General features: G+C 38.0%; 1 protein-coding gene across 1 annotated transcript in view; it reads left to right on the top strand.

The window, feature by feature from the left end:
- The window catches only part of PTPRN2 (protein tyrosine phosphatase receptor type N2), a 635,829-nt gene that overhangs the window by 256,032 nt on the left and 353,418 nt on the right, over window positions 1-26,379 (top strand). Inside the window, exon 10 of the mRNA XM_036405382.2 lies at window positions 14,637-14,723. Coding sequence (XP_036261275.1) covers window positions 14,637-14,723 — 87 coding nt within the window. The remainder of the gene's footprint in view (window positions 1-14,636; window positions 14,724-26,379) is intronic.

Below are 26,379 nucleotides of genomic sequence, written 5' to 3'. Positions count from 1 at the left end.
TTCACCTGCCCTTGGCTTTTGTGCTTTCACAATCTGTTGAAATACATTGTGACAGAACATGATTCTCACCTGCTGATGCAGATAATTTTACAAGAGAAGAGTCCTTCCCAGTGTCCATCTTTCCCTCCTCGAAGGGCTTTGCTTTTGCACATGTTTTCCTCTCATTTCTTTGGGACCAGCTCTGCATTTTTAGCTCTAGAGAACATAGAGAGAAAATTTTCTAATTAATGTACCTGGTGACCAGCCAATCTGCTGCACTAATGACTAATGGCAAGCATTCACTCTGGTCCTGATGCAGCAGGCAATTTTGGGATTGTGCCTGGAGCCCTCAGTAGCCCCACAAGAACTCCCTCAGACCTGTATTACTCCACTTAGCTGAACAGGAGTGGCTGCTGGCCTGCTTTCCCAGGCCAGGCATTCCCTGACACTCTCATTGCTCTTTTCATGCCTCTGTGCTACTCTAGCATCCTAGGTTTGGGTCTTCCATGCCAGGTCTTTGGAAGAGCAGCTGGTTCAGGTACTCCACCACCTCTCAGTGAGCGGGTTCAGATCACTCTGCTGACTCCAGGCTATAGAGCTGCACATTAAATATGCCCAAACCGAGGATGGGGCTGGGGACTGTGCTTTGTTTTTATAAACAGTGGGAGTCCTTAAAACCCTGAGATGCTGCAAAATCTCACAATAAAATATGGTCAGTTCTTCTAAGATGACACAGTGCTTTTTGGGTAATTACCATTCAGGTCGTTATGAAAAAGTAATGAATTTTAAACTTTTGAAATGAGTGAGAACAAGAACGCCAAAGATCAGGATTCCTGGGAATGTAGCATACTGAATCAAAGTGCAATCTATTATCTGACAGTACTTTTTCATCAGTGCTGTTCTGCCCAGTCCTGAGATGTAAAAATGCCATCATTTAATTTTCACGCCTTTTTTTTTTTTTTCAATTTCTTAACTCACATTTTGTGTACAAAATGTAAATGCTCGACCACTAAAAATTAGAATGAAGTAATTTCAGAAATAGAAAATCAGTGAATAAATTTGAACAGAAGTTCTCTGGGCAGCCTGTGCCAGAGTCCCACTGAAGAATCTCCTCCTAACATCTAACCTAAACCTATTCTCTGTTAGTTTGAAGTCATTCCTCCTTGTTCTGTCACCACACTTCCAGATGAAGAGCCCCTTCTGATTTCCCTGTAGGTCTCCTTCAGACCTGGAAGGCTGCCTTGAGGTTCCCGCACAATCTTCCATTCTCCAGGCTGAACAATCCAAGCCTCCTCAGCCTGTCCTCAGAGGGGAGGTGCTTAATCCTCTTTATGAATGAGTATTTATTTCTTCAATTCCTTTTTTGAACACTGTACTGTTGGATATTCTTTATCATTTTGCATTATAAATTGGTCTGGACTTTGTGCTGCCTTGAAGGAAGATGGAAGATATGAAGGAAAGGAAAGAATTTAAAAGTCAAAAGTGCATTAAAATGTGTATCATCATTTGTCCTCAATCTCATTTACTAATTACTTGTATGAAGAAGTAATTTGATATGAAAAAACAGGTTTACATTTTCAAGGCTTTTTTCAATCAGAGATTCAGGATGCATGACAAGTGAACCCTGTAGCTGTTTCAGCATTCAGCTTAAAATGCATTAGGGAGTACTTTGGTGGGGTCCATTTCAGCCTCAGAAGGGAGGGCAACACAATCATGGCACAGATTATTGCCATTATTTCTGTGCTTCTGCAGGCAACAAAGCATCTGTATGAATTTGTTACTATTAACACAGCTGGAGGTACTGAATGTTTGAAGTAATGCAAGCACAGGCTGGCACAGTGTCACACTTTGATTATAACTCCAGAGATTTGGTCCTTCTCAACTTCTCTCTCACTCTCCTGTTTCCAGGATGCTGTTATCTCCTCTGACCTTCATAGCCCAACCACTGCCATTGATTTTTAGCAAGTGTCATTTGTGTTACAAATTGGTCTGGACTTGAATCTGTCTTGTATTAAGAGGTTTAGATTCACACTTACTGATGGTGGGAAAAGAGGGAAAAAAATTACAGAAAGTGGGAATTTGCTGAGCTGTCAAAACAGAAGTAAGCTTAAAAAGGTTTTATGGCTAATATAGCCTTTGAGGAAACAAGCATGAAAAAATGAAAGTGCAGCCCAATGCAATAAAATTGCAGTGTCCTTAAAATGATTACAATAACAGTGCTGTGAAGTCAGGCAGCTCTCAAACAATCCAGTGAATAGCTTTGTGCTTGAAAGTTATTTAGTTGTTCTCATGAATTCTGGATAAATGTGAGCCATTACAAAATTAATCATTATTTAACTTAATGTAAGACACAGACTGTGTTCAAACCAAAATGAATCCATGAAATGCATTCTCTTCCAAAGTCTTTAATGGAGATGTGTGTTCCAAGATATATGAAGTTACACTGAAGCATGGACAAAAAACTCAGACAAGGCAGGCTGTTCCAACACCATGGACTTAAAGCATCAGTGCCCAGGACTTTTATTATAGATTATCAGATGAGTTACTCCCAGGGCACTTCCAGACAAGAGAAATAAATACAATTTTGGTGTCTAAATTCTTTTTTAGCCTTGGTTGGCTCAGAAAGAATTTAATGGCAGCACTATAAAATTGGTATTAAAAATGTTCCCAGTAGTCCTTGCCATGGCACTTACCTCCTCTATGACCTGCAGCAAACCCCTTTAAGGTCTCCATTTCTTCTCTGTTGTATGGATAATATGCATTGTTCTTGTGATGACTGAGACTTCCTTTGTGTCTAGGAAAAGAGGAGTAGGAGCTGGAGAAGGCTGGAGTTGATAGCTTTATACTGGTGGTTACCAGCCTGATGAGAATGGCAAAGTCAGTCAACTGTGTTGCCCTGTATTTTCCTACAGGCTGTGTGCTACCTGAGGTGGCAGGAGCACTTACTCCATCCTTGGGGCAGGAGTAGATGACACCCTTCTCCATTTATTCCCTCCTCAGGCAAATGTGGCATCCTTCCTTTGGATTGTGAGGTGTGTGGCTCAAAAGTTGGCTGTTGCCAGGCTTGGTAATGACCTTTCACATCAGAGAACAGTGGTGTTGGTGTACTAAAAAGTGCCATGAAGCTAATTCCCAGGAGACAGGAGTCAGTGGGAAGAGGGGAGTGAAAAACTCTAGTGAAACCTTGGTAAAGCTGTATCTGTTTGTGGCAGGACCATCAGCAGCCCTCCCATGCCTCAGTTACTACTGAAATTTGCACCCAAGGAGTTTCACATCAATCTATTTCACACATCAGTAGCTGAGTTTCCCATTATTTGGTTGTTAAAATATTTACTAATCTTGGCAGAGGAAAAAAAAAATACAGAAAAAGAAAAGGGAAATTCAAAAGAACTAAACTGTGTCCTTAAAATAAAAGTTTCCCTAGTGTTGTTTACAGCTTCTCTGAGATGGAGAAGTGCTGTGGTCACAGACTTGAGACCACATTGATGATAAGCTGCTATTTAAAGCTACACAATTTAAGTCCTGCCTATTTGTATGTGAGGGCCACTGAGCCTGGGCCTCCAGGAGGCAGTGCCAGGGACCCTCTCTTCTCCTTCATGGCAGCACCACACATGGAAGACCCTCAGGTCCTCAGCACCTTCTGCTGAGATACATCAGACTCTCCCAGAAGAAAAGCTGCTGTCACAGCAAAACCACAAGTTGTAGCTACCCTTCAAATCAACAGGACATAAATGGGATGCTCTTCACACTGACTTTAAGGAGAATGAGTCACAGAGCAAGGGGCAGAGTGTCACTGAAGATTAAGAGCTGGTTATGAGATAGGAGAGAAAGATTTGTCATGAACTGCTGCTCCTCAGTGTGTACAGAGATTAGTGGTACCCCATTGGCAAATTGTCTCTGTTAGGAAGAACTATGGAGGATTTAGAAAAATTCCAGATGGATTTAAATACATTGAGGGATTAAGGAGTACAATGGTAGATGAGATTCAGCTGGAATAAGTGTAACAGAATAATAGACATTAACAAAAATAATACTTTGGGGGGAAAAAAGAAAAGAAAAAGCAATGTATTCTTTAAACTCCTTGTAGTCTGTGCTCTGAGGCTGTGAAAAATCTGAAGAAAAGATTTGTTGTATCTATATACATGAATACTGCTCTTCATATGGTGGCACATATTTTCAGACTTGAAAATTTAAAAGAAAGCATGCAAATCCTGAAGGCAGTGGCCCATTTCCCAACATTTCTAAAACACAAACTAGTGTAATACATATTGTAGGGAGATAGAATATAAGTAAATAAAGGTAGTATAGAAAGTAATCTTACTCCCCTAAAGAGTTGCAACTGGGTTAATTATTAAAGATTAGGAGCAGGCCCGATGTGAACAGGCCACAGCTGTAGCCAATAAGCAGAGTGTTATGAAAGAGTGGATTGGTTGGTTGGGGGGAACTGGAGTCAATTGGCTGCTGTAAGGACAAAGATGAGAAAGTGCCTGGAGGAGCTGCCTACAAGAAACATCAAGGAGGTACAGAACTCTAGCAATATGGAACCCTTGCAATGAAATGACAATAGAACCCTTGTAATATAATGACAACAACACATCACTGAGGTCAATAGTTCAGGAGGAGATCTTTTTTAAAAGAGGGATTTTTCTAACTTTTAAGCAGATGCATAATCACAATAACTAATTGTTTCTAGAATTATAACCATAATCTTATTTAGTTTCAGAAGGAATGCTCTTGCTGCAGGGTATAAGGCAAGAGGAATTCACTTCTGATATCTGTCTGTTCTTGGCCTAGGCTATAGTGCACATGTGGCACATGGAGAGGGCTTGACTGATACTATTTTTAAACACAAGGTTCATGTGTTTCATGAGGATCATGTAAGGAAAACGTGGCACCATTCCTGACTTCTGGAGTCAGAGAATGAATCAGAGTGATTTTTTTCATGTATAATATTCTCATTTACTTGGTCAGGTGTTCCTAGTACTCTGGGGACAGAATATCTGTGTTTTGCTACTTTTTGACTGGGTTTTGGGCAAGTGCCTGAATAATGGCAATTTCATAGACACCCTTTCACCATTTAAATTTTCCCTCAGGGAACTGAGGAAATACTATTTTTTGAATACTGTTACTGAATAACTCTCTTTATGTCTTTCAATCTTTCTTTTTTGATTGTTAGTGGTGTAAATACAACAATGCCCAAGCCAAAGAAAACAAAAGAACTAATGTTTATTAGAAACTAAAGTTTCTGTTTGTCAAAGTACTGTTTTTCCCAGGACAGATTGATTCTTAGGTGGTCCTTACAGAGGCAGATCCCAGCTGACCGCTTCTCTTGCCCTCCCTCAGAATTTTTCCAAAATTATCTTGGACTTTATTTCTTAGCACTTACTTTTGGGCTATCCTGTATTTAGTGCTAGTTTTAGAAAATCAGGCAGTAGCATGTTCAAGGTGGTCTAAAATACCTCCAGTCTTGTGCTGGTGGCTGCTGCTGAGAGCTGACTCAGGGTCTGGGGTTAGCATGAACTGCTGGGAATGTGTTTCCTTCAGCACGGCTCTTCTCACTCCCAGCAGCAGGAACTGGAAATTGCTTTCTTGCTCTTTATCTTTTTGTCTTGACTGCTTTTAGCAGGCAAAGCAGTCATGGCTGGTGTGCACCAGCCCCTTGCCCATGACAGGCATTGCCCAGGTCTTGGCACTCCAGCTCCTTCACTTTTCCTTGCCAAGCAGTGCACTGAAAGGGGAGGTAGGATGGGAAAGAAATCAAGCCTGACACTGGGAAAGGAACCAAGCCTGATGCTGGCCCATGAAAGTGGGTGGTTAAAAATACAGAAGTCACCTGTTTCAACATTCCCCCTCTTGAATTTTTAGTATTTTGTATTCATTAGAACAAGTAATAAGCAAATAGTTCCTAGCACACCTGTAAGTCATTTTACAGAAGCTCTGAAATACCTCCACACATCTCTGAGTCTCATCACTCAGCCTCAGCCCCATGACAGACATTCCTGTTCTTTTCCAGGCATGGAGGAAGGATGGCAGCTTGGCTGGAGCTGGCCAGGCTGCCCCTCCCAGCTTCGCACCAGCAGGGATTTTGCCTGCACCAGTCAAAGTCCATACTGCTGCCAAATGGTGTTAGCAGCCAGAGAAAACTGGTCCTCAACATGAGTCATCCTAAAGGCAGACTCCTTATTTGACTCTCTAATGCATTCCATGTGGTATTCAAGACTCATATTTCTGAACTTTGATTTTTCTTTTTTTAGGTTTAGCTTTTTATCTTCAGTACTAAGGAGACTGTGCTGCATATTAAGAAAGTGATACTGTTATAGACTGTTGCTCTGTCAGTGACAGGAAGATGATTTGTTGTCAATCAAAACAAAGATATTACTGAGAAATGGCCAGGTGGAGCTTCCTTAAATAATTATTTTAAACTTTGAAATTAATCTTTCTTAAAATTCAGTATTTAAAAAGAATAGAGGGGAAAAAAATTACTCTCAGTAATTTTACTGAGTAAAAATTACTCTCAGTTCTCAGATCACTACTAAAAAAAATCTTCAGTATGAAAAACTGTTTGTGTCCAATAAGAGATTCCTGTTTGTGTCCATTAAGAGAAATATTGTTAAAAAATCTTAACTATAAACACTTGGAATAAGTATAGTGGTAGACAGGACCAACAAAATTATGTTTTTCAGATCAAAACTCAGATTAGCTCCTATAGTAAAGTACCACCACAAGAAGCCATGGATCTTTGGTGAACTCATCCAGGCAGGTCTTCTGGTTAGACTGTTTTTTTGCTAACAAGTGAATCTGTGGATAAAGAACCAAATGAGAAAGAGTCTTATAATTCTAACCCAACACTTTGGCCTGCAGGGCATAATCTGTGTGTAGCTCTCATTGTTTAATAAAAGTTGATTACTGAAATTAAATTCTTCAACAGATTTCATCCATTCAGCTTCTGTTTTCAAGAGCTCTGGATATGTGCCTTGTTACCCATGCGTTTAATATCTTTTCCCTTTAAGGCACATTTCTAGGTGTAAAGCTGAAATGTGGTTATTTCAGAATTTACAGTGAAAGCCAGACTGACTCATTTAGGTACCAAACTGCTGGATGATGCTGCACATATTCCCCAAGGATGTCATCCACTTCATTTCACATCACTGAACTTCTTGAGAGACAGGTGAAGACATACCCACACGGGGAGGTAAGACACCTTCTTTCCTCCACTGATTAGAAGAGACCTTTGAAGACTCCAGAAGGCAGCCCAGACTGCAAAATATCTCCCTGTTTCACTGAGACATGCCAAACAAGTAGGATGTTCAGGGATCCAGCATGCCTAGTGCTGCTCTGCTGACAGGCACTGGGTCTAGGATCTTCTGTCTGTCGAGATTGAAGAGACCTTACTGAAGCAGTTTTAACTCCCACATACCAGAATGTACCAGAAATGCGAGGTAACATTGTCCCTCATCCTCTTGATGGCCCAGTGGTTTGTCTTCAGTCCTAAAAGCAACAGAGAAAGATAAATAATGCACAGAAGAGGACCTTAGTCTTGCAGCACTCAGGAGTAAGGAAGACTGCTGGTCCAAACTTAGTTTTTTGAGCATGTGTGCATTGAAAGTGGTTTTAAAGTCAGCATAAGTCTGAATAAAATGCCTCCTCCCCAAAAGTCCTAGATGCTGGTTTCAAGCTCTGCTTCATTCTCTGATTTAGATGTGTACTAAATACTATTCAAGCTGAGCTCAGGTGTACCCAAACTTTTGAACATTATGCTTGGGAGATAAATGGCAGTGTCCATGCCACTGTGTTCGAGTTTGGACAGCAAAAGAGGCTGGGTGTGAGTGGCATTTACCTGCCCAGAAAATACACTTAGTGCTGGGAGGATAGTGTAGTTAAGCATTCAGGCAACTTTGAGTCTGCAGAGAAATGCCTTACAATTTTATTGTAGCGCTCATCACTCTTGAAATTGGGCAAACTGGCCATCATTGCCTCTGTTCTGATCTAAGCAAATTTTAGGTGTATTGAACCCTACCTTACGTGAGATTTTACTGGGGATTAGACTGACATTTAGGTTTAAAGAGTGCAATTCCCAATGTCAGGCCCATTTCTGTACTGTATATTATTCTTCATTTTTGAAGAAAATGATTCAATTGAATTAATGTGACAGGGCTGACTGGATGTCCATCACAGTGCTGCATTACAATTGCTAAACAGAGTATTGGAAGGGCACTAGGTACAGTCTGGTAAAGACAATACATAATTTGAATGGCTGCACTAAGGGAGCATTTCAGAGTTCAGTGAGTGGGTTTCCAATGGCACTTGGCAATTGGAAGGAGGAAAAGCAAGTGAGAGCAACTGCTTGTGAGACTGACATAACCTCAGCATAACACTGAGCTACATGTTGTTCTCCTTGGGCTGAGAGCAGGCTTGGCAAACACCAGCAATCAAGCCATCTGTATAACTGCATCAGATTTCTTGCTACCAAAATGGTTCAATTTATGGGATTGTTTTGACAGGCATGTTGGGAAATACAGAACATATACTTTTCATCATTGTTTACTTCTGTTTTTCCTCTTGTTCCCTTTGACATTGCCCACTGGCTCATATTAGAGTTTGAGCTCCATTTAGCTCAGCATGCAGAGCTGGCCATGCTGCCAGTGTCCCCGCAGAACTCCTCCTGTGCCTTCATTTACATGCTTCCTTTTTGTTCTTTAACCAGAAGGGGAAACTTTGAGCCTTGAATGCATAAATCATTAGGTCCAGGTCAAAAATAGGCCATTATTCAAAATGTTTGTTCTCACTCATCAGATTTGTACTTAATCTTGGGAATTTCTTGAAAACGTGGAATCCATTTGTAACATTGTTCAGAGAATTGGAGCATGAAGCTGAACTGGTTATGAGATCAGCATCCAGTATTCAGCACCACTTTTCTGTTAAAGTGGTCTAACTGGCCACTCATGAAGCAAGTCTGCTCCATAAGACTCTATTTGCCCACAGCAGGCCTTGAACAAGACTTCCAGCTCACCAGTGAGGCAGAACTTAACTTCACTGGGATCAGGGTGCTCCAAAGATGCTCTAAATCAGCAAGATGTGCTCTAAAATCAGTCAGAGGCCCGGTGCTACCATAGCTTGGAACAAAATTTTTAGTAGGGTAATAAGTGAAGTTTTTTAGTTAATTTTAAGGTGGTATAGTATTTGCTACTACATCTCCTTCATATTTGGTAGGGAGTGGTGTATAGAGCCAATAGTGTTGGTGCCTCTGCTGTTAGATCCAGAATGGATGCAAGTCAAATAATATTATTGTCTTTTATATAACAATGCCAGGCAGATGACAAGGAAATTTGGTGTAATTGCCTTCATTTTATGAACAGTGGAATTGCAGATCAGGAAGATGTCTTGGCTGCAGTAACTTGATAGACCTCTCTCAGATGAAGACATTCTATTCCTCATAAGTTACTTGTTTAGCTAGAGGTATTCTCTCATTTTTATGTATAAAACCACTGAAGACGGTGGGATTGTTTAGACTAAAAAATAAAAAAAAAGGCTAGCATTACTATACATTTTTATCTGGAACTGAGGAGAAACTCACTTAATGGGATTGTTCCAAGTTGTGCTAACTTCCTGGGAGCAGATTTTAAAAATTACTTCTCATCACTGCATTTTTCTTGTAAATTGAAAAGTTAAATTTTAATGGTCAATAGCAGAGGAAGATTATCATTCAGTGTTCTATTATTTAAATTACCTCTGTAAGTGGATTGCGCCTTAAAATATTTCTGTTTTCAGCTTTGTCACTGGGAGGGACCTAGACACTGGAAGATACAAAATCTTATTTTCACCAGACAATCTAATTTTCTGGTATTCAATGTCCAGTACACTTTGTGGAAACACTTTGACAATTACATAAAGTTGGGTTTCCAAATCCACTCCTGAGCATTTAAATGGATTGCACTAATTTTCAGAAGTGCTCAGCTGCTCACATTAAAGTTAAGAGATATTTATTCCTGTGCTTTCATTTCAGATTCATCTCTTAATAAAACAGCTTTATAGGCTAGATCCTGCCTTTTTTGATTTGGTTGTTTGGTTTGGGTTTTTGGGGTTTTTTTTGTGTTGGACAAAACTCCTGATGAACTTATAGGGAGCTGATTGGCTCAGGATTATTTTAGGTCAATCTAGTAGATCTGAATTGGATGATTTTTTTTTTTACATGATTAAACTGGATACAGAAGTTTTCACAACTATGTCATGATGTTAAATCACGAAATCAGAGTCTTGAACTGAGCTGGGGAGTCATTTCATCTGAAGGGATAATGCAGTATTACCATATAATATTGGCTATTTTTAGCAGAGGTATAAGCCATATTCTCCAGGAGGTATAACATATATTCTCCAGGAGGTATAACAGTGCAAGAGCCCTGCCCTGAAAAGTGAGATCAAACAAAAGCAGTAGTGAAATATTTTGCAGATGACACTATGAAAGACTTTGAAACTATATCTATCAATCTATGTATCTTTATAAACCCCAAAGGAAGTATTTATATTTCATTCCCCACTTATTTATTCATTGTCATTAGTGTGTCAAAGTTATTCTACCAATAATATGAGATAGAGATTGGCATCTGAGTGAGCCAGAGTTCTGCTACTGATGCAGTAGGGTCTGAATCTATCAACTAAAAAAATAACAATTAGGGTAGCACTTACAGGTAGAGATGTTATTAGAAGATAAAGCAATGGAAGGAAGTACATTATACATGAATTTTATATACCTTCTGACTCTCTTTTCATCTTCCAAGAGAGCTAGAGATGGAAACTTAAAAAGGACCTCAAAAGAATTATTTTAAACAGTGAGATGTATCACATTTCCTTTTAGCTGCTGTTATTAGTTACCTTGAAAGAAGGTGCAAAAGAGAAATCTACAGCAAATTGAATGAGAGTAAAGGTATGAAACCTGAAGTAAGCACTGTCTCAAGATGTCAGCTGGCAAGATCTATATAATCTGCAAAAAGGTGCTGTGCCATCCAGCAGTTGACTCTTCCTAAGGCCAAAATCTAGCCTGAAGGTGTGATCAGAGACCTTCAAGGCAATAAAAAAAGTAATAGTAAAATCAAATCATAGAATCAAAGGATATCCTAGTGGGATGGGATCCATGAGGATCACAGAAGTCCAATTCCTGCCCCTGCACAGGACCCCCCAAAAATCATGCCAAGTACCCAAGAATATTGTCCAAGCACTTCTTGAACTCTGCTGAGAGTGCGTGACCTGGGAGCCTGTTCCAGTGGCCATCAGGCAGGGTGTTAAAGGCACTGCAGAAACCATTTGTTTTCCTGGACATAGAAAGGGTTAGCCAGCCTCAGGAGAGCTTGGAAAATGTAAATAGCATCCATGAGAGGTCCTTTTTGTGCTTTCTTTTCTTTTTTTTACCAGCTCATGCTTTGTATCTCTGAGGCATATCTAAATTGTGATTTCTGTCTTAAGGATTCACTGTTACTGGTGTTCTGAACTACCTTATCACACACTCCTGGAAGAAAATGCTTTGATTTGGACCTGCCTTGGCCCTGGAATGTGAGGGGCCACAACCCAGGGACTCCCTCTGTGCTGTACTGCACTGCTTGGAGTGCCAGCAAGGCCCAGCACCAAAGGAGTTCCCAGATCCCCCACTGGGAACTGCACTGACCATCTTTACAGATCAGAAAAAGCAGTGTGAACCCTACCCACAAGTTTTCTCCAAGTCTTTGGCCTTGATAAAATATTTCAGTTGTCAGAGTTGTCTAAAGAGCCTTCTTTCTAGTGTTACAACTTCAGTCTAGAGTGTCTCGCTATTTGTGAGACACTTATCTCAACACTTATTTTTGTCTTTCTTTCTTGGTTTGCCTAACACTTCCTATTGAATTAATTCCATAGTTGTTGAACCCTCACAGTCAACAGACAAAACATATTTCTAAGAAAAACACTACTCTCTAATACAGAAACTGAATTGAGCAGGCTGAACACTAAGGACAGTATGTAAAAGATCACAAATATCATCTTTTCTGCAAGTATTGAGTGCTTGCACTCAGGATGAGTGGAGGGTCATGGGTGGGAGAGCAGGTGATGTTTGAACCTGAAGTCAGATGGGTGATGTGTGTGAGCAGTGCTGTTACAGGTTTGGTTAGCACTGTGCTGGTGGAAATGGTGTGATTCTCTCCATGTAAACAAAGTTAAAGGCAATCACCATGCAAACCATGCAAGAATGAGCAAAGTGAAACACTAAACAAAAGCAAAGCTTTAATTGAGCATGGAAAATCATGGCTGGGCATTTTTAGAGAAAGGCTTTGAATACTCTACTGTCCTACAACATAGCTGTCACAGAACTGTAATAAACAGTACTAGATTGTATTTTCTAACTTCCCAACTGGGAAGCTGGAAAAATTGCATTGGAAAATATCATGATTGTAATTATTCCTAATGGGAATCCTCAAATGTGACTGTGGGATCAGCAATAGTATTGGTACCGTAGAATGCTCATCCTGCAGCTTTCCTGTGCTATTATGAATGATAATTTCCTAGCCTATCAAACTGCATCTGAGTTTGTGAACCTTTGTGTTTGAGTTTGATATTGCATGAGAGTTACTAAGACTGCTCTTGGATGCTCAGGCTTGCAAAACAATGTTCTTCCTGCACCATTTTCTCACCCATTTCCCCTCCAGCATTATTGCTGGTCTGTAGCATTCAAATGCTCTGATTATACCCCCCATTTACTGCTGCTGCATTGGCTTGTTGCAGCATATCTTGTCTTTGAAGCTGGGGAATGCTTTTTCAGGGCAGTAGGAAGGGATGAGCCGGGAGTAGGAGGTTGAGGCTCCCTTGGTTAAAAAGCAGCACCAATGGACACAGCAGCCTTTGCCTGCATCAGACTTGCTGTTACAGTAAAAGCCCACTGCTGACACCAATCATTTCAGTAAAATTTAAGCCAAGCTCTTTGGGAGAAAAGATTTAATTAACACATAAACCCCAGAGTAACTATGACAATCTGCTTTCATAGTGATGAGAATAATCACATTTCTATCCACTGTCAGTCCTTGAAATATAACAGTTTTATGAATAATCTATAGTACATTTTTTTTTTTCTTACACAATCAATCAGATTCTTTTGTTACTTTCACACAAGAACATTTCTGTCTTAGAAATCTAGAAAATCTCTATATTTATCTGGTGCCTTGAGGGGCTACCTCTGGTTGTGTGACAGGAGGTCTCTTGAGCATTTTGGGCTAGTAGCATGAAGGGAGGCTGAGCAATTCCATGCTAACCAAGATCCACATGAGATATCCCATTATTTAAATAGAGGTGCCCTTAGGGCAGTGCATGCAGAAACCAGTGAAAAAAAAATTCACAACCAAAAAAGAAAACCAACCAAAAACAAAATGTAAACCCCCAGTGTTCATTGCAGACAATAAATAAAATAGTGGCAATGTATGTAATGATGTAAAATTAGATTAAAAACCTTCAACTCTGAGGTAGAAATAGTGACCTTTGAAAAAAGCTTTGAAAAAAAAAAATCTTAGTCCAGTTGAAAAGATTGTCTCTAATACTACATGCTTTTTTGACACCTTCTTCTCCTACTTATTTTAAATCCTCAGAGGAACAAATACAGAACCTTTTTTCCTGTGAGGTAATCTCGGGAAAGTTGTTTCTGCTTTACCGTGGCATAAGTTAGGTATGCTTGTTAGGTATAATTTTATGGTCTTTGGGGCTTTAACAATATTGAGAATAAATCTATGATCACAATTTAGACAGAGAATGTTGTCTCTCTTGTTTTCACTGGACACTGTTATGTCATTCCTGCATCTTTTTTCTTTCCTAATACTTTTTTATTTTGTTCCACAGTACTGAAAAACTAAGCAAGGTAGGATCTGTGTATTAGGGATGGAATGCTCTTAATACATCTTTAGAGTTGTATCAGCTCTAATAACCTGAAATTTTTGCAAATATAAATTTTGCATCTGGATAAGTGCTTTTCAAAATGATAGCAGTCATATTGTGTTAGGCTTGATTGCAACCTGTTTTCTAAATTAAAAAATGTAAATGTGGCATTGACAAAGGTTAAAAAGATTTAAAGGGGTCTCTGTCAGCAGTGTATGCACACACCAAGCTAAATCCTATGTATCTAATCAGTGTCCTCTGGACTGTGTGTCTTGCTCCATTGTTTACTTTCAAATCCATAATAATTTTTGTATCCTTTCACTGAGCAAAGATTCATTTTAAAATCTAATGAGTTTAAAAATATGCTTTTCACTTGTCCACTTGATACCGAGCCTGCAATTTGACTTTCATTGTTTGTTTCCCTCCTTGTCTCGTCAATCCTTTTCTTTCTTTCTGTCCTTTTACTTTATTACATTTCTTATTGAGGACTGAGATGAACTGGTAGCTGCATCATGGGCCCATTACACTTCCTAACAATTCCATTTGCACCTTATTGTTTGTCTTATTGCTGGAAAATTCAGGTGATTCATCATGCCTGAAGAAGCACCTGATCCCAATTCCCTTGATATCACAATCACTATGTGACAGGAATACAGTTAGTGGTGGCTTTCAGACTCAAAGAGGCCAAGGTGATAACTCTTTTGGGACCTTTAGCCTCTCAAGTATTGATGAGTTCCATTTTTTTAATGCTCTGTTTTCTTGCTCCCTTTCAACAGCCCCCTGAGTGTGGAAAAGGGCTTGGAGTTAATAAAGGAAGTGGCAGATCTCCTGAAGCTGCAGATGAGTGTCTTCGATGATGTCAAGTATGTATATGGGATTTTCTCCTTTTTTATTTTAGTGGATGTCTCATTATTTTTCAATAGTTTGTCTTACAAGGAAATATCTGCTCTTTACTGTCAAAATTAAGGAGAAGGGGCAAGAGGGGAAAAAAATATTGATGATCTTTGTAACATTCCCTACACATGGGAACAAGTTATTTTGAGAAAATTACGAAGAATTAATTCTTTTTCTTCTTTCATAGGGAAAAATAATCTGTTTCAAATGCTATACAAATAGTACCAACTTTATTTTACAGTTTCTAGGCAAGGAAAGTCTTCTGAAGGGTAATTTAACCCAGCATAGCCAGGGGGAAAAAAGACGTCAGAGATGGATAAAAACTTGGGTGCCTGGCTATGAGTCTGGCACATGGCACACCAGGTCATGCTTTTTGGTCAGCTATTATTTAAGAAGTCACAGGGAGTTCAGCTCTGCTGAGCACTGGTTTTCCTCCTATGATTCATACTGATGAATGCTCTGCATGTTAATGTCATGAACTAGGAGGTTATGATCTGCCATGTCTAGTAAAGAGTTTTAGACTGAGGTTTTTCTGAAGGCATTTTGGAAGAAACATGTTCTTCACGAAAATTCATCCTCTCTGTATAAAACAGAAGGAGTTTGATGTAAAGGTAATTGAAAAGAAGGGTCAGCTGTGGGAGGGTTTTGGGAAAGGGAGTCACATCATGGGCACACAGGAAATAACTGATGTCTGGGTAGCATCCAGCTCCTGCCTGTGTTTCAGAAGGTTTGGGACTACTTGCCTTGGCCCATGAGTTGGGTTGCTGAAGTGCAGCATCTGTCTCACCTGTGCTGCCATCAACCACTGTTTGATCTTAATTTACAGAATGGAATTAATTGTTTAATACTCTTTTTTAAAACCATAGTCTGATAATGCTTTGTTTTAGTGGAAGTGTTTATAATTGATTGTAAAATAATACATTTCTATTCCTTCTATAACTGTACTTGTATGGAGAAATGGACTACTGGTGAGAAAATCTTTTCAGAAACCTGGAAAATACCAGGCATTTTGGCTTTAGTTATTGAGTAGGAAAATACTCCCATATTTTGTTTGTTTTGATTAATGTCTTTTGGTTGTATTTCATGAAATACATTTTTTTAATGAATGATGAGTTTTTAAATTGAAAAAAAAAATATTATATTCTATTATATTTCTTGTAAGGAGAATTTGTACCCTTGACTTTGGACACTAGCAGATAAGGTCCACTGCTAGTAGAAGGTCTATATTTATAGGAGAAATCCCATGGAACAATTTCTCTGCTGAATCAGGGGGTTCAGCTTCATTAACTTCATTTATTTAGAGTACAAGAACACTTTCACCCACCTTTCTAATTTTTAATAATAAAGCCTTTTGGTTATTTTTTATGATTTTATAAATCACAACACTTTGCAGTTGATAGGCTGTAGATTTGTTCTATAATGATAAAAATATCCTTCCAGTGGTATAGCCAGCTGTGATGGACCTTTCTTTTAATGAGCAGAATTAGCTGCATATTTTGCATCTATTAATATGCAGTCACATGACTGTACTGAAAATATTTGTATGGTCAGTACCTTAAAGGTGTGGCATGATTTACAGGAAGTCCAAACAGGATTGAGCATTCTTTCTATCCATACAATGTTTTTATCAGTCTTAGCCTTTAAAAAAAAACTATAAACCTGTGAAGGGTTATCCTAAATCTCAAATCAGTGAAGAATTCATCCATAAAAAATTTTCTTTATTCAAGAGAATGAGATGCTTTGACTCATAAAGTACTAAAGGAAGGTGGAGCTGACCAGTAGGTAAACCAGGAGTAGAAGCTTTAGACAAAGGCCTTGCCAAAAAAAGAGTTAACGCTTTTTGGATTTGTTGTTTTCTTGCCATTGCACCACTATCAGTGGAAACAGACAAATTTGAATACTCTGGTTAGCTTCTCAGTGGCCTCATGGAGAGGAGTTCCAGGCAAAACCTGATGTCATGTCGAAGTCACCACTGACATATGAGTAAATATGCTTCCTACTTGGGCTAAGGCATCATGGGGGTTTCTTTTATTTCACTGGCAGCTAAAAGTATCCTTTTTCTTAAAGATTTTTTTTTTTTTTTTGTAAAAATGGGGAAGTTACGTAGAAAAAACTATCAGTCAGCCTGGGGAAAGAGGAATTATAAAAGTGATAAGACTTTGTCATACTAGCCTACTTTAACTGTGACCAGAGTATTTGCTTGGTCTGGAAGTCTCAATTCTCTCTTTTCTGTCCAAGAATTCCCAATGGTTAGAAAGTAACAGTGTAGACTTGGACTTGTTAGATCATTGCAAAGATTTCAGACTAATGACATGTTTATGAGAATCACAGGGTTAATTTGAGAGTATAGAGAAAGTCAAATAGGAATAGTGCAAGAAATAAGGAGAGAGGGCAAGTGGTGAGTTCTTTTAAAGTGCTTTAAATTCTCAGTTACCTGTTTATAGTCCTTTATTCTGAAAAAAAAAACAAAAAACAAAAATCCCAAAAAACCACCCCAAAACAAACCAAAAAACCAAACAAAAAAACTACAACAAAAAACCGCAAAACCAAAACAAAGAGAATTTAAAGTAACTGCTTCACTAATAAATTACCGCTTTTAGTTAGTCTGCAAATATCTTTCCCTCTTGCCTATATTTTTAGTTTTTCCCTGTGCTTTGAAGTTAGGTGAGTAAACAATTCCCATGGATAGGAATCCAACACCCTGTGTTAGCTCTTGATTAGCTGGTGCTTGGTAGTAATCAGCTTATTTTATGAAGATACAATTGTCTTTCACTATCCTGCCAACTTTAAGGATAGACTTCAGTTCACAGGATATCCCCAGGCTTGTCTTCCAGAGCATTCAGTCCATCTCTGCAGCTGATTTGTTGTCAAGTTCACATTGACATAAACTTTGCTCACCCTGTGAAGCAGATGAGTGGGAATAGATTTAGGGAATTCATAATTAGAAATATTTCAACATTGAAAATAAGATCCAACACGTTAGTTGTCACTTTTGGATACCGCCTGAATCTTTATGGAAGTAATAGTTATGCTTAATATGTTTTGTTAATGGTTATGTAGCTGTCAAATAAATTCCATTATTTCTTATTACATCATTAGAGACCATTAAAAGGATATTAGCATGCTGATGTAATTATGCAAGCAGACGTAAAATTACTATAGTTATGATTTTATAATCTAATTATGGGTGTCCAATGCCCCTGGTGATTGATTGTTGGACTGGTATCAGGGATTGAAGTCAGATGGGTACTTATGTTTAGGAGGGTTTATATCTATTTTCTTTTTAAAAATATGACTTTGCAATCTGCAACATTGGCCTTCTTCATGTAATTGAGTTATTCACAACATGAGACTTTATCAAGAAACATCCAAATATAATAAAAGTACCAAAATCTCCAAGCTCAACTTTGAAAGTAGTAGAAAGGACACAGAATTATTAGTCAAAGTCATTGATTAGAGCATAAATGACTTAACTGGTTTCTGATGAGAATACAAATAATTTTTGTATATGTATTTAATGTTCTCACATTTGGGGTATTTACTGTCAACATCAGCTCTGACCTTAGGAGAATACCTTTGTATGGAAAGAAAAGAGATTATTCTGATTTCACAGTATTTCATGCCTTATATCCTACCATTCTCAGCCTCCAGTTAAGTGTGCGATTTTCAGCTGAATATTGCATTCTCTCTAGACTGATATGATTTTCCCAATTGCTATTGAAGATCTTTTGCTCTAGGTGTCTCTTTTTTCCCCATTTTGTTCTCCTTTAGCTTCCTCCACCCATTTGTCTTAATGGCAGTTTCCTCATTTTTGCCTTCTAATATACCAAAACTCAGTACTCAAAGAACTGAACTTTCAGGAGATGTGCTATCTTGACCAGCATTTCCATTTTTGTATATAATTTTTCAGCAGAAAACCTCTAGCAGAGCATTCTTTATTCATTCCATAAAACTGCATTAATCTCAATCTGCTGCTGTTGTTTTGAAGTGTAACAATTTACTATATAACCATATAATCTATATATATAATGTTAAGAGTGAGCAGGACACTTAGGCTAAATTTGAAATGCTAATATAAATAGATTTTTTTAAGTTGAAAAGGCTGGTTCTGATTATCTGATATAACATCCTGGATTGCAAAGCCATTTCATTTAACCACTATTCCCCTATCATGAATTGATGCATTTATATTGTGCATCCAAAACTAAGTTAAAAGACCAAATCCCTCATCTTTCAGAGTTTGAATCCCCAACACCCAGGATTCAGGCTGGTTGTTCAGCTCTCCCCTCACAGTGCTCCCCACCCCCACTGGGACTACAGGTGAATTCAGTGTTTACTTAAGTAGTTCATTATATGAAAAATGAAAAATTCAAGTTAACTGAAGCTATACAAGGAAACCATATGAAGACTTTAGCTGATAAACATCTTTCAAATTTTGTAGCAGACACAGCAATGTGATTTAACATTTTGAAAAGAAAATACTATAAATTTGAAGTAATAACTAGTTTCAAAATTTAACTAAGCTTGACTTATTTAGGTGATGAGAATAAACAAAAAATTGACTTTGGACTGAACTCAAGCCATTTTCTTGTTTTTTTTTGTTCAGGTGGCCAATCTTTTGAAAAACACTAATTATGATAGACTTCTGAAATATTGAATCACATCTATATATTTTTCTATAGCCAACTGTTTTATTTCATGAGCAGAAAAGAAATCCTCAGTTAATGAGTAGCTCTTCAATGTTTCATTTTATTTTCATTGTTCAATGTGTGACTTTAGTTTTTATTTATTGCACTTCATTCAAATGCTGCTTTGAGGTCAGAAACCCCATTTCCTTCTGTTTTGGTTCGGATTTCTTTTCCTATAGTGCTCTTCACTGCACTATCAAAATGCTTGGCAAACATGAATTGATATATTTAACTCATATGAGTTATGGGGTTTTATTAGGACCATCCAGAGCTGGAGTTATGCATGAAAAGATTAGTGTCAAAGCTTCTGGCACTACAAGGTGTCCAGTCCAGTGTGATGTCTCACTGCAGGGCTTACTCAGCCTCTTCTGAAACAAACTTACCCTGAGACAGAATCCCATTGGCTCCAATCTGCTGAGCATTCCATTACCTGAGCATTCAGCAGTCCCAGGAATCAGCTCTCCATTCAGACAATGGTGTTTGGCCTTTAACAGAAATAAATAAATAAATAGATTCCTGAAATTATTTTTCCTCAAATGAAATGAGAATGAGTCTAAGTCTGAAGTGAATGATTCCAGCAGAATTTAAAGTAACAGCAGGACCTTTAAATCTTTGTTACTCTATTCCATACTCTGTTTGCAACATACCTCCTGAAGTCTGATAAAATTGAAATTAAGGTCCTCTCTACTACATGACCACCATTCATCTTTGGATTTCAAGGAGCCTGAAAAAAACTGAAAAAACTGAAAAAAACACTTTAAAAAGAAAGGCTGCATTTCTGTGTTTGAAGTAAGATCAATTTTTCCTGTTATACAGTAACATGTCCATAGTGTTAATCATGTTTTTAACCGTTTTGTGTAAATAGTGATTTTAACAAAAGCTTGGATTTGGAAGGCTTATCCTGAGGACAGTTACAAGCACATTCTTTTCATACTTCAAATCTCTTGTTTCCAGGTACTGGGGTTAGAGATATTTTGCACCTCCTTTTCAAAGAACAGGCCTTACACAACCAAACCCTGCCTACCATTGTTCCTGCTCTTAGGAAGAGCTGGAACGGTTGGGCTGGAATAAATACAATTTGAAAAGCCAGCCAACCATCCCAGTGAAAAGAACCTGAACTGAGGAAGATATCTGAAAATCAAACCAAGTGGTGAAAGTTTGGAGCAGCTTAAAACACTTCCAAATTGGAAGTGTTGGGCAGGCAGAGGGGTGAGTGGATCTCCTAGCCTCACCTATTATAAACATGTGCACTGGCTGCAGTGTCCTAATCATGCACTGTAGGTTTTGTTCATTGTTTGTCATGGTACTTTTATAACACCTGAAAAATTCAATCAACCAGTTAATCATATTCAGTCATCCAGAACCTAAAACTGGAACAATACTTGGCATTTTCACTCCATTGTGCTGATGGGTTATGACATGTGGTGTGTGTATGCTCTAAATGTGAACAACTCAGGAAATTATTGAGAGGCAGGACAGTGTGAGGGAGGATTATTTAACCACTGAGCACTGGTAGGACAGGTAGCACAGGGTCTTGTTAGGTTTACATTTGAAAAGTTCCCTCCATTGTGCAGATTCTCCACGATTCCATTCTCCTTGATTTAGTGTGATTAATCTTTTCTTGTGTTGTATGTTGAACATCTGTGGATTAATATTCTCGCAAAGTTTTTTTTTCCAGATTGGCAGATTCTGGATTCTGTTGTCTGTGTCATTTAGATTTACTGAGAGGAATGTTCTATAACTCATCCTGCTCTCCTTAAGATGCTGTAAATTAACTAGAAATAATTTTTTTTTCATTTCAACTCCTTTTATTGTCCAGTTATTAAGCAAGATTTGTATTTCAATTTGAACTATACAATGCTTAGTCTCAATAAAAAGATAGACCTTTCAAGAAAGTTGAGCTGTATTTTTCATCTGCTCTCTGATCTTAAATAGCAAACAAATAACTGTGGTTATTTGACATAATCTTGTTTAAAGTGTTATAAAAGCATAGCTCAGGAATAATGAAACCCCTTTTATTCAAACTTGACTTCTCCCACAGATTTAATGAGTCTGGGAAACAAATTATGTGAAAAATGCATTGCTGTAAATCATTGCATGCAGGCATTTATAAGAAATTACATTGTGTTTTCTGGTACATATTGTCTTATTTGACAACTAATTTATAATATAAAGATTCATCACTTTTTAGAGGAATGATGATAAGGAAAAAAAGGTGAAAATTTAAACTATGCATTTCCTTACTTAAAAATGAGTTATTCCACAACCTTAGCATTACATTAGTCTTGTGGCTTTTCCCCCTGAGGTACAATACATTTTGTGTTCTTTTCTTAAATGAATGTGCATATAACCAAGATAATTTTGCCTTCTCCACTGTAACTTTTCTTCCTAGAAAATATAAAAATCATTACAGTAACAGGAAGGATTTTGGCCTGCAGCATTTTATGAATTCTAGGCTGCAAAAGAGAAAGACCATAAAAATCTAAGGAGATTCTTATAAATAATATGTATGGTGCTTGGCTTTCCATTGCAACATTTCATCTCATTAAAACAGAGGATTTGCATCTTCATAATCAAAAGCAGAATGAATCCACTATTATTGATATCTTTCCATTAACTCCTAGGTCCCTGCTCAAGAGAAGGTTTTTACAGATATGTGAACTTCTGAAGTCTAACCTTTTCTAACTTCATATTTCTCTGCTACTCATCTATCTGTGTGACTGAGGATACCATCATATTCCTTTTTTAATAAAATCAAAGTTCATAACATTATAGGGTAGGCAGGATATACTCCTTTCAAGCAAGTCATTGAGTGTGTGCCAATGCATTTGATTTATATAACACTTCACATATTATTAACAGGTAATAATTTCCATTCTGCAGATGGGTAGATTGAAACTCAAGGCAGTTTGCTTCATTTTCCCTAAAATGGCACAGGACTTGATGACAGATATGAGAACAGAAACAGAGAACTGTGATTCTCACTCTTGAACTAAAGCTTCATCCACAAATAGAATTACTAATATTAGAAATGAAAAAAAGGTTTTGATGTAGGGATTTGTTTAAAAGAATAACCTCTTAGAAGAAATGTAAAAGGTATTTATGTCTATGTCTGTCGTGATCCTCCTGCCCTTAGCTGCCTGATTCTCCTAGAAGTACAAACTCTTTTTTTTCTCTCATTTTGTGACCTGGATGGTTGGATTGCATGAGCATTACAGACCTGCTGACCCAGCCAAAAAAGATAACGGATTCTTTTGCATTTTTGTTACAGCCTAGCCAGTAAATATTGCATAAACAGGTCAATAAGTTGAATTACAACCTGCCTGTGGAAGGGTTTGTATTCCTTAAGAGCCATAAAAGACAGAGCAAATAGGCATCTGTAGGTGCAACTGAAAAAGCCCAATAAATTCTACCTGCAGTGCCTCCTTTGCCAAGGAAATATCTCTACCTCACAGCTCGCAGGGGAGCCTCAAGAAAAAATCTTCTCATTGGTTTTCTCAGAGCTAAGGGAGAAGCCAACAGGTCCTTATGAGGACAAGCAGGAGAGCTCTGGTTGTAGCACTCAGAATTTGGTGGCCTTTTGAACTAAGACTGCAGCAAAGTTTGGGGGTTTTTTGACTTTGGTTGTGCTGCCTAATACTGATGCAAGAAATTTGTGTCCTACATGGATCCTATCAAAGCTCTGAAAGCTCTGAACATTCTGAACCTGTACCTCTGTAACAGCCCTAACATGTGAGTCATGCTCCTCATTAAGGATTGAAAGTCGCTTGTGTAAGCAGAGCAAAAGGTGACTGTCATCCCAGCAGAGAAATTTTACATGTGCTTTCAGCCACTTCCATTAACAACACAGGTGTGTACAGGGTGAGTAGGGCTGAGGCCAGGAAAATGCACTGAAGGTTTACTGGGTGAATATGAAAAATTTCTGTTTTGTAGATAGAAAGGTATAAAGAAGGAGAATGGAAATATAAATAGAATGCTTGTTTTTTTCTTTTTTTATGACACAAATTTTATACTTTAGCTTAGTCCTTGGGGAGTGAAAGAAAAATCACTGTACATTTAAGAAGCTTTTTGAGACCATTCTTCCACCCTCACAGGGTCCAAACAGGTTTTTTTTTTTACTGTAAGAAATTATAGCACTTGTATGGTTTGTTCTTTTAAATACTGTAATTAAGAACCTTATTTGCATGGCAGGCAAAGCTGGCAACTTTCATGTACTCAGTGTGGTGAAAATGTCAAGTTTCATGGCTTGTGACAGATTAATAGAAAAATTATTTTAAAACTCTGCAAATTATTCATAGATATTGAGTAATCATCAAAAGTTGCATTTTGTGAAGAATAAAAATAGGGCAAACTGAGTGTAGCATCAATCTCTAAATTAAGCGTTGTCTCTTTTTTAAATCATTTAAATTGTAGGCTTAGCAAAATAATCTTCACCTCAGATGAAGCAAGTTGTAAAATCTTTAAAATACTCTTTCATCATCTTTTGCAATGTAAATTAGGATCAGTGTACTTAGCACAATTTTGATGCATATAGATTAAATGATTAATACAAAATTAATGATTAATGTAAAATAATTAAAGCTCCATCTTTTAGTATCAGTATCAGAGACCCACCAGACATGGATTGCTGTTATTGGGAAGTGTCCCTTTCTGGACCAGTCATCCCTTTCCTGTGACTTCAGTCTGGAAATTATTCTAATGACAGTAGTGTGTCCGGCATTTCATTATCTGAGCACCTTGTTGTGGCCTCTTCTCTGCCCCTGAAATGCTGCTCTGTGCAGTCACTCCTCAGTGCTTATCATGTCAGAGGGAGAGAAGAGGGCATAACAAGGTGTCCAAGACTTGGACACCTAATAATTCCTACCTGATAATACACCATAATCACCTGATAATACACCATAATTCATATCTGATTTATGAAGAGTGTAACTTGCAGAAGTAAATCTGGGCTGCAACCATCAAATCCAGACCTAGTTTGTTTCCATGTAGCTGCATTTGTGAGATGTGATTGCTCTGAAACTGTCAACCTTTCTAATCTTTGTGGTCTACCTTTGTGGTTCTGCCTCCCAGCTGCCTGGTGAAAACCCCTCTAATAAAACTCAAGGTGTGATAGGAAATCAGGCACTACCAGGTGAGCACTAAAATTAGTGTCTTTCCCTTAGCAGGCATTTTGCTTTTCCATCTTTAGTTCCTGGTCACTGTCAGACCAGATGAAATGGCAGTACAAGAAGTCTTTAACTTTCTATCTCTCTGCTGTGTTTACTGCAAGAACACTTCAGAGAATGGTGCAAACTGTTCCTGCTTAGTGTATGAAGAATATAAATATTAATAGATAACATATTACTTGCTGTATTGCAGGGTATTCTGGAACACTGTGCATCATTCTGCACTTTAAGGGAGCATGTTGAGAGTTTCGTGAGAAGGGCTCGAAAAACTCATTTTGCTAAAACAGAGAAAGATTTTTTTTAATTGATCACTGGCTGTGCATACATACCTGTCAATAGGAATGTGAGAAGACATACAGCTCCACATTGATATTTCTGCAGTCCAGGTGCAAAGTGAAGCAAATCTTTGAACAGTAAAGATATTAAAGTGTGAGAGATGTGTGTCTTTTTAGTATTAAGTCTGAGTGATGAGCAATAATTCTCTACTCAACAGTTCAGGGATGTTATTTTGTAGCAGGTCAGCACAACGCATCCTTTGCAAGCTTTCCTGAATCTTTGAAGCTCAGTCCTGCTTGTGTAATTTAAATACAGTATGATGCAATGCTTCACAAAATAAATTCTGGTCAACAGTTCTGGTCAAAAATGTTGGTAAAACTTGAATCAAGTGGTCAACTGATTTACAGCTACTCTGATTATCAGAAGGATAAAAAAATAGCCATTGTACATCTCTTAATCCATTCTTGTATTGTGTGTCAATGTCCAGCTGAAATTTTCTGCTTTTTCTTTCCTCTGTAATTCATGCTGTAGAAACATAATGTAGTACAAAAATGCCTCTGCTAATTATGTGCTTTTCCCCATTGATTTGATTTGACATAACTATGATTATATACCTCTAAATTTAATATATAAAACATTTACAGCAACATGAGTATCTTAATTTTTCCAGAATTGAGAAGGTGAAAAGGAGGCTTCAGTTCAATATAAACAATGGACATAAGCTTCAAATTCCTAAACACAGAAGGCATAGAAATGTGTGCACATTGCAAGTCATTAGTTCAAGCCCACCAAACGTTTCCTGAGACAATTACCTTCACTGCTATAAAATTTGCTTTGCATAGTCCTCTGGAGCGTTACTAATTGCTTTTCTTAACCTCCAGAGATTAAAGGATTTTGAAATGAACATATAGACAAGTGGTGACTTTAATTTCAAATCTGAGCTTTATTAAGGCAAGCCCTGTTTTATTAAATAGGGTCATTAAGAGAATGTTTCATGTTGGAAATAGCCAATCCTAATCTCCTCATCTTCCTCCAGTCTTGAGAAATTGCACTCTGCCTGTATCTTAAAAATGAGATGCCACCTCAAATCAGTTCCATCTGGCATCAGCTCTATGTCTCATCTTCAAGAGTGCACAGAGCCATGTTGGCACTTGTTTCTGAGATGCTTTTCCACTAGGGGGTATGATAGACTGTGAGTGCATCTCTCAGCGAACGCATGGTGCGATCCTGCAGTGCTGGAGGACGCGCACACGAGGGAGAGGAACAGGCGTGCAAAGCCTGGCACATAATTTATGGAGATTTAAATCCTGTCACTCATAAATATAATTATAACCCACGGCTTGAAAGTGATATGGACCTTGCCATATTGATCATGCTCTAGCTCTGTTTATTCACATCATTCATTTGTTGACAGGGAAAATATAAGAAGAATGCTGTTAGTCGTAAAACAATTAACAAAAGGAAATACTTCTATTTTACACAAAGAATATTCTTTG

This window comes from Molothrus ater, chromosome 1 (assembly GCF_012460135.2).
Source record: "Molothrus ater isolate BHLD 08-10-18 breed brown headed cowbird chromosome 1, BPBGC_Mater_1.1, whole genome shotgun sequence".
NCBI classification, from domain to species: Eukaryota; Metazoa; Chordata; class Aves; order Passeriformes; family Icteridae; genus Molothrus; species Molothrus ater.
The sequence above is the reverse complement of the archived record's forward strand: the minus strand, read 5'-3'. Positions and strand labels throughout refer to the sequence as shown.